This window comes from Cylas formicarius, unplaced genomic scaffold (genome assembly GCF_029955315.1).
Source record: "Cylas formicarius isolate icCylForm1 unplaced genomic scaffold, icCylForm1.1 PGA_scaffold_8__14_contigs__length_24414737, whole genome shotgun sequence".
Classification (NCBI taxonomy): domain Eukaryota; kingdom Metazoa; phylum Arthropoda; class Insecta; order Coleoptera; family Brentidae; genus Cylas; species Cylas formicarius.
The window spans coordinates 4009149-4025042 of record NW_026844361.1 but is presented as its reverse complement, the minus strand read 5'-3'; the positions used below and the strand labels follow the sequence as shown (position 1 = coordinate 4025042).

The window sequence follows — 15894 nt, the reverse complement described above, 5'->3', positions numbered from 1 at the left end:
ACTTTGTATTTTTAAGTGTAAATATATTTTACTTTAAGATAATTTATTGGAATTTCAGTTTTAATGTTTTGTATTTTGCCGCTGTTCTACTGTAAATTAATAAATAATCAATTCTTAAACAAACATTTTTTAATACTTTCTACGTATAATTTTTTTTATTAAATGGAATCGCTCGGGACTGCCAAGATCATTCGGCCATGTAGGTTATGTTCTCGTTTCTTCTTTCGTTTCGTGGTTAAAATCACGGTCAAGGTCCTCCCGGGGGCGGTACCGTGTAATTCTCGTCGTCTCCTTTGCATTCTTCGTCCCAGTTCTCGGGGACGACCGCCTCCGTTAGTTTTTTTAGCTCCGTCAGGGGGCAGGAGACGTCACAGCCTGGCACGGTCAGTTTGTAAGGCTCGGCGACCGTGGAGTTGCGAAGGAACACCTAACACGTCCGCCGTTAAAAATTTTGTTCGTACGGTATGAAAAACTAACCAAACTAAGTAGCTACTTTTTATCTCTGGTTAGAAAAGAAAATTTTATTATTAAAGTTTATGTCACGAGGGTTGATATTCAGATATATTCTTTTTAACTGGTCAGTGTCTAAAAACGGACGTCTATTTCTATACACCTACAAAATCAGTTTAGACTCGCTTACCAGATAATCTTGAGTAAATTCAATAACACCCTGTATTTTTTGCTTATATTTCTAGATTAATAAAAACATAAATCAAGTAAGGGAGTCAAGCGTGAGGTCCGGACTCACTTAATAAATAGTCTCCAGTGAATTCCATAACACCCTGTATTTTTCTTATTTTTCCAGAATTATCAAAAAGTAAGTCATGTAAGGGAGTCAAGCATAAGGTTTAGACTCACTTACTGGTTTCGAGTGAATTCCATCACACCCTGTATTTTTCTCATTTTTAGAGATTCACCCGAAAAAAACTCCCATGAAAATCAAACGTGAGGTCTAGATTGACTCACCCTGTATTTTTCTTATTTTTCGAGAATTTTCAAAAAATAAGTCACCTAAGGGAGTCAAGCATAAAATTTAGACTCACTTACTAAATGGTCGGGAGTGAACATCATAACACCCTGTATTTTTCTTGTTTCTAGAGATTAATCAGGAAGTAATTCACATAAAAAAGTCAAACGTGAGGTCCGGATTCACTTTTTAAACGTTCTCGGATACATTTCATAACACCCCGTATTTTCTTATTTTTCGAGTATTATTAAAAATAAGTCACAGAAGGGAGTTAAGCATGAGGTCCAGACTCACTAAATGGTTTCGAGTGAATTCCATGACACCCTGTATTTTTTTTGTTTTTGGAGATTAATTAGAAAATACTTCATGTAAGAGAGTCAAGCGTGAGGTCTAGATTGACTACTACTAAAATCAAGCGTGAGGTCCAGATTCACTCACTAAAATCTCTCCGATAAATTCCACAACACCCTGTATTTTTCTTGTTTTTAGAGATTCACCAGAAAATAATTCACATGAGGGAGTTAAGCATGAGGTCTAGATTGACTTAATAAAATCTCTCCGATAAATTCCATAACATTATCAGGAAATTATTAACATAAAAAAGTCAAACGTGGGGTCCAGATTCACTTACTAAAAGTGCTATGGATATCGTCCATAGCACCCCGTATTTTTCGAGAATTATCAAAAAATAAGATACGTAAGGGAGTTCAGCATGAGTTCAAATTCACTCACTAAATGGTCTCGAATGAATTCCATAACACCCTGTCTTTTTCTTATTTTTGGAGAACTATCAAAAAATAACTTAAAGGACTCTAAACCAAGGCTAAACAAGAGTTAGTTTACAACCTAACCTCTACATGGTATGTCCCGGTTTCGTCGACGGATAGTTCTAAGAGTATGGTGATGGAATAGTTCGGGAACTGGGGATCCCACACTTTCAGCGTCCTCATCAGGTTGACTATGGTCGAATCGTGACCTCCGTATAAAACAGCTTTGAGTTTTTCGTTGCCCGCCGCTTTGGCCTCCCAATGCTGAAGTATCCGTTTCAGCAGTACTCCTAAAAATAGTCGTATATGGCAGTTTGGATCCCTAAATCGATTTAAACCGACCTCCCTTGAGTCTGTTCATTTTGTCGTTGTACGCGTTTAGGATGTAACTGAATATGGTAGGCTCGAACATCTTTTTCGGGTAGTACTCCTCGGTCCAGTCCGGTAAGGTCAAGTTAAAGCTTTCCTAGAGAGGAAATAGTTTTCCTAGTATGAAGTAATTAATTGATTTGTTTTGTACTGGGTTTTTCAAAAATCAAATTTTTATGTGGTCGACGTTACGACGAATTTATCTTGCTGGTTAAATAGGTAAATTATAGCTGGGATTAAAACAACCAATTTAAGATTTTTTTCAAATATTCAGGATGATTCATAAATATGTTATATTTTATATGTCATGACATTAATAGATACTCCATTTTATACTCTATCACCCATTGTAAGGTTGTTATGGTCTATACTAAGTATATTCGAACTTAGGGCCATATTTTTAGTCAAAAATAATATAATATATATAAAAAAATAATATAATAATATAATATTAATAATATTTTTGACGTCGTATTTAACAGCTGTAATTTTATTATGCACACAATTTTATAAGGCGTTACAGTCATTTAGCCTATACTTGTATTGAAGTTAGTTAGAATCGTTTATACAGGGTGAGTCAAAGTACAAAAGAGTAACTTTCGCGAAAATAAAATGGTCCACCCTATATATTATACTTAAATGTTACAAAATATTGAGAACAAAATACATATTACCTGAACGGAGACGAATTAAGTATAATTATTACAGATAGTGGTATTCCTTAAACAGTAATTTTACCCTAGTGATAATATTGAAAATGTAATATTAATATTGGCAATAGTTCCAGAAAAGACACTTAAAAATTAAGAACAAACCTGCCAAAAAAAAGGAATTTTATCCTTATTCTCTGTTTCACGTCCTCTTTTGTTGTGGACAGTTTTATACACCTGGTTTATAACAAATTTCAGGAAATACTCCATTTTTGATAGATCAAGAGATCTATGTGGGCATCTAATCCACCGTTGGGGAAATAAAGTATTTAAGTAGTTCGTAACCACATTCTCTGCATCACTTCGTTTGGAATAGTTCTTAACATATTTTGCGGCATCTGATCTAAAAGATCTAAGTATACTTGCCCATTCACTGTATTTTCCAAAAAATGAGGCGCCATAATGTTATTTTCCATTATACCACCCCAAACTCTAAGAGAACATTTTTCCTGACTGTGTGTCTTCATAAAACGGGGTATATTGTTAGCATAATCGTGAAGTTTGTTTCGGTTTCGGTTTCTTCCGTAAGTAACACATATCCGAAAAAAATATTTTGCTCAAAAACTCTTATGCGTATTTACAAAATGAAGTTATTTTTTGGAAAAATATTATTCACAAAACCCTTAGAATTTATTAAGTCTTGTTACATTTGTCAGTTTTCTGTGACACTGAGTAATGCTTTTATTTTCCTCGTTCACTGCAGTCTTGGCTTTTTCGTTCCTTTCGTGAGCAACACTTCCAGTTCGAGTAAAACAATTCATCAATTTCTTAGGAGTTCTTTTAGAGTACAACCTTCTATCGGAATACTGTTACTTGTAAATTTTTTTCTCGCTAGATTCCAATACTAAAACAACAAATTAATTGAGAAAACTAATACAAAATTGATAGTTTTTAAAAAGTTTTAAAGTTAGACTTGTATGACCAATTTAAATTTGCCCTAAAAGACGCGATCTGGAAACATTATTTTATAGTTCAATAATATTTTGGACCTTTCTATTCTAAAAATTTAAAATTTACTTATTTTTATTTTTCATTTTTCTTGGCTTATTGCGATATTTTGTTATAATTTGACAAATACTAAGTTTAGATATAGGGAATCCTCAATAAAATTCAAGGAGCATTAGAAGAAGTAATTAATGGAAGTATAATGTACAGGGTTTTCCATTTATTTAAAAAATATGTTTTTCATTTAGACTCGCCTTGTATAAACGATTCCGAAAACACTCGGTATAGACCATAACAACCCTACATTGGGTGATTGAGTACAAGAGGGAGTATCTAATAATGCCACAGCGTGTTCCATTAGAACATATATAAGTTTTGTTTCTTTCTTGTGTTGTTTCTTTCTTGTCTTCTCTATAACTTTTGTATTATACATTTTTTCTAAAACAAATAATAAATCAGATATATTACTTTAACCCGGTTATTTGTACACCCTGTTTACTTAAAAAAAAATTGCTGCTCGTTTGTGATCTGGGTTAACATTAGAGAAATAATGAAAAAAAAATACAAGCGACAAACAACAATTAAAACTAACAAGTGTTAAATACAGCTAACAAAAAACGATGCCCACAGTAATTAATTAGATCACATGTCACCCATTCTGACAGTTCTAACTGAATGGAAGTAAAAAATGGTTAATAATAATAATATTTATCGGCAGATTTACTTTTACAAAGCTTGTACTTAAACTTGCTACTGGAACAGGGATATTGAAGAAAGACAGCAATAGATTTGTAGTCACGCCACCAACGCAGAGTATGAACCGCAAACGATAAGATATCCGATCTACTAAGTGCCACCTAGGGGTAAATATTTGTACATCATTCATGCTTGTGATCCAAGAGTATAAGATAGAGGGGAAGGTCGTGTTTACTGTTACGAATGCCATCTAATATCAATGCCTGACACTGAAAATACTACAGTAATTTCTAACGGATAACAGCACTTTATTTATTTATTTATTTCTGCACAAAGGAGTTAGAACGATAGGTCAATTGCGAAGTTGAATTAAGAGGATGGAGAAGAAATTTGTTGTAAAATAAAAAATGAAGCAAAACGTTGAATCAATAATACAATCATCGTCAAATTATTTGGGTAAAAAGGCTTTAATATTATTTGCAACCCAATTACACTTATCTGTGAAGAACAAATATGCTAAAAGCTACAATAATGAGGTAAAAGATATTGCATTGTCAATAAAATATCATTCCCCCAAAACTTATAAATTGCTGGCGAAATTTCTACATATACCAGCTATAAGGACTTTGAATGAATACCAGAAAGATTTTCCTACTACTCCAGGATTAAATTGGACTGTATTAAATCACCTGAAAGATACGTTTATAAAAAGCACTCCTAAGGATCGTCTTGTTAGCATTTCATTCGACGAAAAAAGTTTAGCTACTGAAGTTCAGTATAATGCGGCCAAAGACATATTTCACGGTTATGTTGATGATGGAGAAGAGCGTACCAATGAAATAGCCCATTGTGCATTAGTAGTAATGATAACTTGGATTAATAAACCAATGAAGCAAACGATTGGAGATTGGTTGGTTCATCAGACGTGATCTCAAAAAGACTGATACTGTAACATAAAAAAAAACAACAAGAAATTCTCTAAATTCGCAAAGTGACGACCAAAGAGGAGTAATAGAGGATGAAGTACCATTAAAATAATCAAGCCAAAATGAGGACCAATAAAAAAGAAATGAAGGAAAAGATTGAGTAATATATAAAGAAATATATTTTAGTTAAATATCTGCTGTAGTCACGTAAGCAAATTTTTTTTTATATGTACTATTTAATTGTTAAACTCTTATATACGTGAAAGCATATTTTCGTATCTACATTTCTTTTATTAAAATATTTTTTTTCATATAAGTGCAATGATAGATTTTTAGCTGTTTCAGTAGTGATTAATCGAGGAATATGTTTTTTCAAAAAATTTATTATTATAACTAATAGGTGTCTTTTAAGAAAACTTTTGTTATTATGAGAGAACTTGATTTACATCAAGTTTTATATTATGTTTAAAAATAGAATAAATTTTATCGAATATCAAATGATTTTCTGCAAAAAAAGCGTGCTTTTAGCTGATTTTTACAATATAATTATTGTTATAATAATATTTTCATTATGTTAAGATTATCATTAATATTTTTTTTATTACTATGTATTTTCAGATGTTTATCAATTTTCCACTATTTTGACATAAATATTTTTTTTCAGATTTTACTTTTTAAAATTGAAATTGAATTGAACCGTACGTCCCGCGCGTTTTCCCTTTTCATGACTGGACACAATCACTAGTGGCCTTGAAACTCGTGTACGCTTTTTAAAATTGCCATAGGAGCCTTCCCCTCTATCTTATACTCTTTGCTTGTGATTTCGAAGTCAATTCGTATGTCTTCGACAGTTGTCAGAATAATGAACTTGTCCAACTGTATAACTAATCTACGAGATTCTATCAATTATATTAGAGTCCTGAAAAATACAGCAAAATTGCTGAAATATCGACCACGCAAGATTTTGATTTTTCGTAAACCCATCCCAATATCCATCAGTACTTGTGGTCTTACCTCCGCTTGCAGCGTGCTGAAGATGTCCTGTACGTCGTCGAAATCTCCGACAACTTTTCCGGTATAATTGGTGAGATCTTCGAATAGAGGTCGATACTCATCGAACTTCTGTTGGATTTCTGGCGTCCGGATCACCTTGTCCCTTTCCTGATGATACACGGGACACGGTCTTCTGACCAGAAGTAACTAAAAATCAAATTGCGACGTTAATATTTATGGTGTTATAGTCTATTTCATAAAGATGGATAAAACCACATTAGGTATGCAAAGGGACTAGCCTATTAAGGTCACGGAAGATCCCAACAGCACACTCGCCTGACTCTATAGAATTAACAAGTTTGCTTTCAAAAAATCGTAGCTGGGCGGGGCAAGTTCGTAGAGCGTAGAGAGAAGCAGCGTTTTATTTTAAAGAAGTCGCTTCGGGGCTTCTTGTCCTAGAGGGACGCATTGTTTTTTCTATCGTGTTCCTGCTAACTATTTTCGCAAAATCGATGATTGTGCATGCATAAAGTGTCTTCCACGTAATGCCGAACTTCAAAACCTTGGTAAATTTTAAAATTTATACCACTAATAGCGATTTAAAATGATACTTTTTCAAATATCTGGCGCACCCTATAGGATAGACGAAACCTGAAACTCTCTTTCGACACTGTTTAAACCAAATTATCTCATGTTTTATAGTTTTTCATTTACAGCTAATAATTTACCCTTGATAATGGCAATTTTCAGGGTCACTTTGTTTTTTTTTTTTACAAATAATCGACACGCCCTGTACATAATGCAAGATCATAGATCATAGATCTCCCACGTCTCTTCTGAAACCATGCAGTACACCGTAATAATAAATGACGTCATCATGTCTAGATTGAGTGCGAGATATTGCGATTTTCATTTGGATTTTTTCAAATATCTCGAGCAGCCTACGTGACAGACGGAAATCGTAAATACAAAAATTGTAGCCCTTGATGAGGTCTATAACATTGTTTGAGCGGATTAGCTATTTTTTGTATGAATTTTAATTTACGGCTAATAATTTACTCCCTAAAAGAACAATTTTCAGGGTCTTCTAGATTTTTGTCCATAATAAAAAAACACCTGGTTTATAAATACTTGAAATAAAAGTTATGGCGGCGGATCTCCCATTTATCACTGTTGTAAAATTTTTCTGATGGGATGAATGGTTTTGGAGGAAAAGATGTTTTTCTGGAAACCAAAATAATTAATAAAAAATATTTAAAAAATACTTAGCGTTATTTTATTGCTCCCAATTTAAATAGTATAAATATAGGTCCGGACTTCTACTTCTCTGCCAAGTCGGTAGCTGCCAATTTGGGGCACATTTTATTAATATTGCATGGAAAATTGCGAACGCCCTGTATTGTAGTTAAAAACTTATATACAAAAGTTTTAGCTGTCTATAAGGCTATATCGCCATGTAAAAGAAACTGACATCTGAAACACAGATTTTAAATTATTGCCAAATCCATACAGTCTACGCGGATTTCTCCAAGGCCTTTGACAGAATAGATCACGGAATTTTGTTCAGTAAGATGTCTTCAATTGATCTTGATGATTACCTGATTGGGGTTTTCAGGTAATACTTAGCATAGCGTTCACTATTCGTTGAGCATAATGGCTTCAAGTTTTTTAAATTTCGCCTCCAGCGGTAATAAGTACACTGGAGGACTGCAAGGCTCTGCAGAATGACGTAACTGCACTGTCACCATGGTGCGTGGAAAATGACCTGCTAAATATTCAAAAATGTCATAAGATTAGTTTTTCGAGAAAACTAAATCCAATTTCCTGCTTGTACTGTAATGGTGGTACTTCTCTGTTAGACAGTGGGATGGTTGAGAACCTCGGAGTGCATGTTGATAGGGATCTAAATTTTAGCATGCACATTGAGACCATAGCCGAGTCAGCAATCAGGAACCTCGGTTTCATTTTCCTCACCACCCAAGAGTTCAGTGGCTCAAGAGGTTATATGATTGCTTAATTAAGTTTAAATTTGGTTATGCTTCCAGAATTTGGTCCCCAGCGAAAATTCCTAAAGTACCTAGTATTCAAGTTGGATGGTCGGTTTCCACTCCAGGGCTGAGACCGTAAAGAACTGCTCAAGCGATATAACTTTTTGTCCTTGGAGTCTGGGAGGGTGGGCGTTTCGGTAGTATTTGTATATAAACTACGCATTGGCGTCATCGATTGTCCAGAGTCCCTGCAGCAACTCAATTTTCGCGTGCCTTCTTTCAATGCACGACATAATATTCGCTACTTTCAACCAACTACTTCTACCAATGCTGGAAGGAGGGCTCACTTTCTCAGGCGACGGGGAATTGCAATGAGTTTGAGAGTAATTTTGGTTTAGTTTTATGCAAAACTGGTGTGTCGAAAACATTGTCTTGTAATTAGACGGAATCTGTCTGTTAGACAATAAACAATTATTACTATTATTATTGTTATTATTATTACTATTATTACTATTATTATTATTAAAAGTTTAACTTTGGCCACTAAACTTATGTGTGGCAGAACACAAAATTGAATAAAGAATAAAAGTTATGTCCTTAACTGACATTGACAGCTATATGCATGGCCTACTAATACATAAACAAAAAATGCCCTATATTTCCATTCCATTTTCAACACAGACACGAACAAATCTATATGACTAAAAGACCATACCCAACTATGATTGCCATATAAAATAAGAATGTTGTATTCAATTATGACAAAACCGAGAATTGAAAGCCCTATTGTTGGGCACTTGAAAATCAACAATAAACTCAGGGATTCCATTTTCAAGATAGATTTTCGGTGAACATTTGGTGTGGCATTATTGATGACCGGCTCATTAGTCCGCTTATAATTGAAGAACGTCTCACAGCCATTCGTTATTGACGTTTCATTGAAAACGATCTTCCTATATTACTGGATGATGAAGCACGATTGCGCACCTTCCCACTTTGGTCGACAAGTAACACAATTTCTTAATCAAAATTATACAAACCGGTGAAATGGAAAATTTTCAGCAGTTCCTTGGTCAGCAAGATCATTTCACCTTAATTCTTTAGATTACTTTTTATGGGGAAGACTGAAAACTTTAATTTATGAAGAAAGTATTGAAAACTGAGACAACAGGTAGATAGAAACATGGATGATGCAGAAACTCTTCGTGCTGATCCTGAGACTGTTAGCAGAACTACCACTTCAATTCTGAGAAGAGTTAGACTATGTATACAGCAACTGGGTGGACATTTTGAACAACTAATTCAATAAAATGAAAAATAAATGGTCTTTAAAGTTTGAAATGCTCGTAGCGCAGTTAGAATAGCGTTCCGGGTATATGTTCATTAGACATTTTTAACTTGAAATTACCTCCAGCAAGACACTCCCAAGCTCTGGCAGTCATGTTGTGGGACACCTTGCATATTTGAATGAATTTAAGATTTCCGAATCTAAAGCTATAGGATCTTTTTTCAAAAAATGATCTGATGACTAATTCATTTAAATATCGCCAAAACTTTTCGATGGTTCGATCGTGTGCAATGAATAGTATTGTTTCGGTTGCTGACTATTTACTGCCCACAAAAACTAAGGTACAAAATTTGGAAGAAACTTACGCTGTCCAAGGATAATGGTTCCGAATGGGTGGGTATGGGTTGCCAATCTAATGGGCCCCACTGCTGGTCAGCTTTGGGCGGCCACAGACCCGCGTTAACTATCTGCATACTGGTTTTGGTGCGGTCCACATCGGTCGTCTGGGTGTAATATTCGTCGGGATAATAATGAGTGCCCAAAAAGTCATCGTACCGCCTCCTGTAGTACCGACCGATCTCGTAGAGTTGCTCTTTTCCTTCCTGAATTTTGGCCATAAATAGATACAATTTCGAACCTTCGTTTAGTGCGTTTTTTTTAACCATAAGTGGTAAGCTTTAAAAATGAAAAAAAAACAAAAACCCCATATAAATACTGATATTTAACAAAGTGAGGTTCTAAAAACATAAACATAATAATTATTTAACCAAGAAGCACCGACAAAAGTCTTCTTTTAGTTAAAGTTACTAAATCTTTGATGACGTCACAGGCCAATTCATTTAGAACCTTTACTAGCAGGACCCATCTTGTGATGCTGAAACTATTTGCTTTTTTTCTCAGAAATTTTGTTTTGTGTTGGGTATCCCATTTTTGGCGCTTTTATGGGGTGTTTCGGTTATGTTTTAAGATAGAAATTAAAGATGCCTTCAACTAAATTGAGAATAAAGAATTTTAAAAACATTCTTATAGCATTTTATCTATAGAGCCCATGTTTTTAATGGAACAGCCTGCATATTATTTTTACATTAATTGAAAATCATTTAAGCTTTTGAAAAACATATATTAATATAAAGTTGTTTTGAAAATTAAGTTCAAAATTTATTTATTTTTAATATTTTCCTATACTTCTAGCGGTAGGCCATGATTAATCCATTAAAAACTATATCCTAGTAAACAATTATTGACATACAAGAAACTCAATAGTTTAAAACTCAATTATTTAAATATGTTTACTTTAATTAATACGAAATAACATTATATATAAACAATATTATCATAATGTTATACCTAAAACTGTCGTTCAAATTGGAGAACATTTTCTCGAATGCAAAACTCGCACATTTTTTTAAAAGCATTTAAAAGAATTATTGTTCTCCTTCGTAGAATTTGCCCCTCGAACTTCTGCTACAGCAGTGTTTTATGTACTTTATTTTGCATATATCCCCATAAAAAGAAATCTAAAATTGAAGGATTCGGAGATCGTGGAGGCCATCTTACAGGTTCGTTGGTACCTATCCATTTATCTAAAATGGTCTTAAGTCCAGAGTGATGACTTCAGGCACCATCTTGCTGGGAATATCTTGGAGTAATTCTCGAATGAATTCCTCAAGAATGTCTAGGTACCTATGTGCTGTAAGACTTCCTTTAGGACGAGGTAGAATAAAAGATCCGTGCCTAACTAAATTTATTTTCAGACAAGCAAAACTATCTGGAAAGGATTGTCGTCTCCCTAGATATCTAATATAAACAAAACGCATTTTTATTATATAAAAATTATACTGACTATCTGCCTTTGGACACCTTACCAGAGGTAATATAATTCCGAAGCCTCTTGGGCATTTTCAATGCATTGTATGAAACATACCAACATATCATATTTTTCAGATTTTTCATACACTGTCATTATTATAGAAATTTAATTAAAATGAAATAAACACAGAAATAACAAATGGATAGGTAATAAAAATATAATTAAAAACTGACAGACTTCTGAGTTTTTGACAAATTTGCTTTTTTGTTTTTAATAGACGAGTCATAGCTAACTATCTACTTTGCATTATAAAAACATAACACTTATCATAATAATGAAACATTATTATTTAAAAAAATATATTTCCATCTTGTTTTTTCGAAATTAAGTAAGGTGTCTCTTGTATAGTATAACTGCTTAGATTTTTAGTTGATTTAATTGATTTTCTATGGTCTACAGCTACAAATAAAGTAAAAACTAAAAAAAAATCATTTTGATCTTAATTGTCAAAGCTACTTTATACTAATATATATTTCTGAAAAGCTTAAATGTTCTCCAATTAATGTCAAAAATAATGTACATTGTGTTTTATTTAAAAAAAAAATGTTTTCTTCACAACTATAAAACGGTTAGAGTAATTAAAAAACAAACTACGCCACTGGCTTCTACGGAAAAATCCTATATGAACATTTTTTAAACTCTTCAATAGTTTTGGATTTCACCCTGCATCTCAAAAACCAAGAGGGTCATGATAATTTTGTTGACGTCATCCTTAATTTCACAAAAAAGTAGCACAGTCTTTAAAAATAATTGAGATACAATGTAAAAGCGTCCAAAATTATTAAAGTTGAGTTTGGTCGGTCATCTTTATTACTTAGCCTCGCGATAGGAAGGACTTTGTCTTGAATCTCGAGTATTCATAGAATAGGCATGATGCCTCGCCCTATTACGACCTTAAGGCGGCCTTGAAGCCCCTGACAAGGTCGTCCGGATATCTAGCGAAAAATATTATTTACGCTTGCAACAGTGTTTATGTATCGTGTCACTTCACATGACTCGTGTTGAAATGCATTCCTTTGTATCAAAAAGCCGCCAGAAGAGAAAATTGCATAATTTAAATAAACCCGTGTGGAATTTTTGACGAGCTTTGGAACATTATCAGCTTAACTATAGAGTTAAGAATCGGGATTAAATTAAATAATTTTGACTAAAACAAAATATATTTTGGTTCGCCTTTCGAGTAACAATATCTTACGTACTTAATTTGACTATACTGTAATAAACCCAAAATTTATGGCATTTAAACATGAAATAAACAAATCCAAAATTTAAATATTCAAATTTATTATTAAAAATTTTAAGAGATTGGGCATATAAAGTACCTGGAACTCGAATTCGTTAATAAATTAATCTGATCCGAGTATATTCAATATATATATATAATGTAATATAATGATGTAGTTTCTTTTTGCTCTCATATTTCAGATATTTATTGCCTTTGGGGGAAGCATGTAGTAAAACGAATTTTAACATTGGTTATGTGCTTCAGAAAATTTGAAACTATTTATGTTGGATTAACAAACAAGGACAGATGGTATGATGAACTTAATCTTGGTAGGCTTAATATTGGATTGGAATTAAAACAAAATATTAAAGAAAAATAAATCTAAGAAAAGCTGTATCTATATCAGTTTATTCCTGTGCAAAATAACCTCTTTCTGCAAGCCATGAAGATATACCATAAGGTTCCAGAAATCTTAAAAAATATTGAAAATCTATTTTTTTTTTAACAAATTAAAATATGAAAATTGATATGACTAAAAATAATTATGTCTTATTAACGAAAGAACTATTAAACACTGGTTAGAAAATTTGTTGTTTTATATTACTGTATTTATTTAGAAAAATAAAGAAATGTTGTGTCGTGTTAACTTTGTAATAAATTCTTGAAAGAGAAATGTTTTTTTCTAACAATTTTCTTTACATTATGTCTGATGAAAGATTTTCAGGATAAAGAACGACGAAAATATGTAAACTTAGTTTAGTTATGGTTTCATATATTAAGTACTAGTAAAAGCTTTTTAAAATATTTGATATTTTAAATCAGTTGGACCTACATTGCTGTTGATTGCTTATGATTAATATCTAAAGCTTTTGAGCTGTAAACGTCCGTCTATTGACCACCACTTCAACTTTCTTAAACTTTTAACAATTTATTGAAGCATTCTTGAGTTTTCTTGAGCTTTTATGATAATTTTCAATTGGATAATGTAGGACTTGATACAGAAATAACGTAATGAGTTATATTGACTTCCCAGTATAGGTTTATATATTGATAAGTATAAATTTCGGGTTTTTCTTTTTACTACTATTTATATCACCTGCAAATAAAATAAACTAAAACATGTTATATAGAAATAAAACACTCACGTTTGTAATTTGACCCCAACCGATGGGGTACAAGGTGTCGTTAATGTGCGGATCGTTGGGGTAGGTATCCGCCGGAGTTCTTATTCCGTGCCTCATTATCTGAGAAAGGGAAATGTTTTTAAAAAATAATAATAATTAATATAAGATCAAACCAATGTTGTGTGAGTATAGGTACTTAAGTACCTATTTCTGAAGTAACTTTTATGAATGTTATTACCCGATAAGTTTTACAACTCAATGTAACAACGATACACCTAGCCCTAATAACAAATGTAATTTAGTTTATTAACCAACCAATAAGTTATTTTATGTGGGGACTTGATATTATGCTTATCCGAGATAAAAGCTGGTACTTATTTATAGATATTATTTTAATTTATAATTTACATACATAAAAGTTTGCTAAAAGTCCTATCCATGAATAGGGTTTTAATGTAAAAAGACATATTTTTTAAAATTACTTTACAGCTTATTTATATATATTTTATGTTGTTTACAATTTAGTTAATTGTTTGATAATCGAAAAATGCCAACAACTAAATATTCGAACAAGTGGTTTTTAACGAATTAAAATAAAAATTAATAAGGCGCAATGTCGCCATTGGCTCGACTAACAGCATTGTACAAATTAGGGCTTCATAAAATTCAGGGGTAAAACTATCTCACATTTTGTCTTTGGATTAAGATCCAGCCGGCTAGGGGGATGTGACAAGGGTTAAATGTCATTTCCTTCCATCCATTTTTTGGTAAATTTATGTCATGAGGCTCCGTCGTGTTGAAGGATACGGACATAAATTTGCTGAATTTGGTAAAAACGAATGTTCAAGAATTTCTTAATATTTCCGTGCGTTTACTTTGCCTTGAATAAAGTGTAAATTTGCCAGTCCTTTTGCCGACATACAACCCCATATCCTGTTGAAACAGTTCTATTAAACATCCCTTATGGGTTAACCATAGGGTTAGTAAATCTAGCCAATCTGTCAAGATTGTGTAAATAGCATTAATGGAAAAAATCCCAAAAAAAAGTGCAAATGATGATATTATGCCGAAGCTAGACTACATGAAACAGTTGAAACAGTTCTATTATAGCATCCCTTGTGAGTACTAACCATAGTAAATTCAGCCAATCTGTCAATATTGTGTGAATAGCATTAATGGAAAAAATCCCAAAACAAATAAAGTGCAAATGATGATATTATGGCGAAGTTAGATTCCATGGAACAAAAAAACAACTCACTGATTACGAAATAAATACAAAAACAACTAACCAAAAAATAGCAAAATGACTTGGATAAACATTTGATGATTCAGGGTATCCCATATAAAGAAAATGAAAATGCGGAGGAAGTGATGGATAACGTTTAGAAGTTCCTAGAAATACTTGCTGGAAAGTGTACAGTGTATAAAATCGGTCAAAACAAATCGAAAAATCTTGCGTTTTGCAAGACAAGGAGATCAAGATAAAACGGCTAATAATTGCAAAAAAGTACGAAAGAAAATAAATAAATAAAACATAAAATTTATGTTGAACACGATTTAACAAATGCAAACCAGAACCTGTATACTGCGACAAGAATGATCAACAAAGAAAAAGAATATAAATATCTGTAGTATAAAAGTGGAGACATTTTTCTCAGAAAAAATGAAACCTCTAAAACCATACTTAATAAATAAAACTCAATGTGAAACCAAATTGGATAGTTTTGGTTACCTTTATGAAGCATAAAAAATAAAATGGCGAATAAAAGTCAATGCTTAGTAGTAAATAATGATTTTCATGGCTCTATTATTAAATTGAAGGATATCGTACCTTACATTTATGCAGGATAAAACAAGAAGGATTAGGAACTTAATATTAAAAAAGTTATACAACTTAAAGCGCTTTGTAAATAAAAACCTGAGGACATAGTAAGTTGGATATGTGGGCAATTTAACAATTAGCACCGTATACAAGCCGCTATCTTACAACTACAACCAGTTTATGGATATTTTAGAGAATATGTTT

The 15894-nt window shown here is 32.6% G+C and overlaps 1 protein-coding gene across 2 annotated transcripts in view; it reads right to left on the bottom strand.

Moving 5' to 3' along the window:
• Window positions 1-111: 111 nt before the first annotated feature.
• The window catches only part of LOC132706788 (testicular acid phosphatase homolog), a 28292-nt gene continuing 12509 nt past the window's right edge, over window positions 112-15894 (bottom strand). For both annotated transcript variants that reach the window (XM_060678325.1, XM_060678324.1), the window contains exons 3-8: window positions 13890-13988; window positions 10015-10251; window positions 6395-6580; window positions 2077-2200; window positions 1819-2024; window positions 112-427 (exon numbers count right to left, since the gene is read on the bottom strand). In XM_060678325.1, coding sequence (XP_060534308.1) covers window positions 248-427; window positions 1819-2024; window positions 2077-2200; window positions 6395-6580; window positions 10015-10251; window positions 13890-13988 — 1032 coding nt within the window. In that variant the 3' untranslated portion in view covers window positions 112-247. The remainder of the gene's footprint in view (window positions 428-1818; window positions 2025-2076; window positions 2201-6394; window positions 6581-10014; window positions 10252-13889; window positions 13989-15894) is intronic.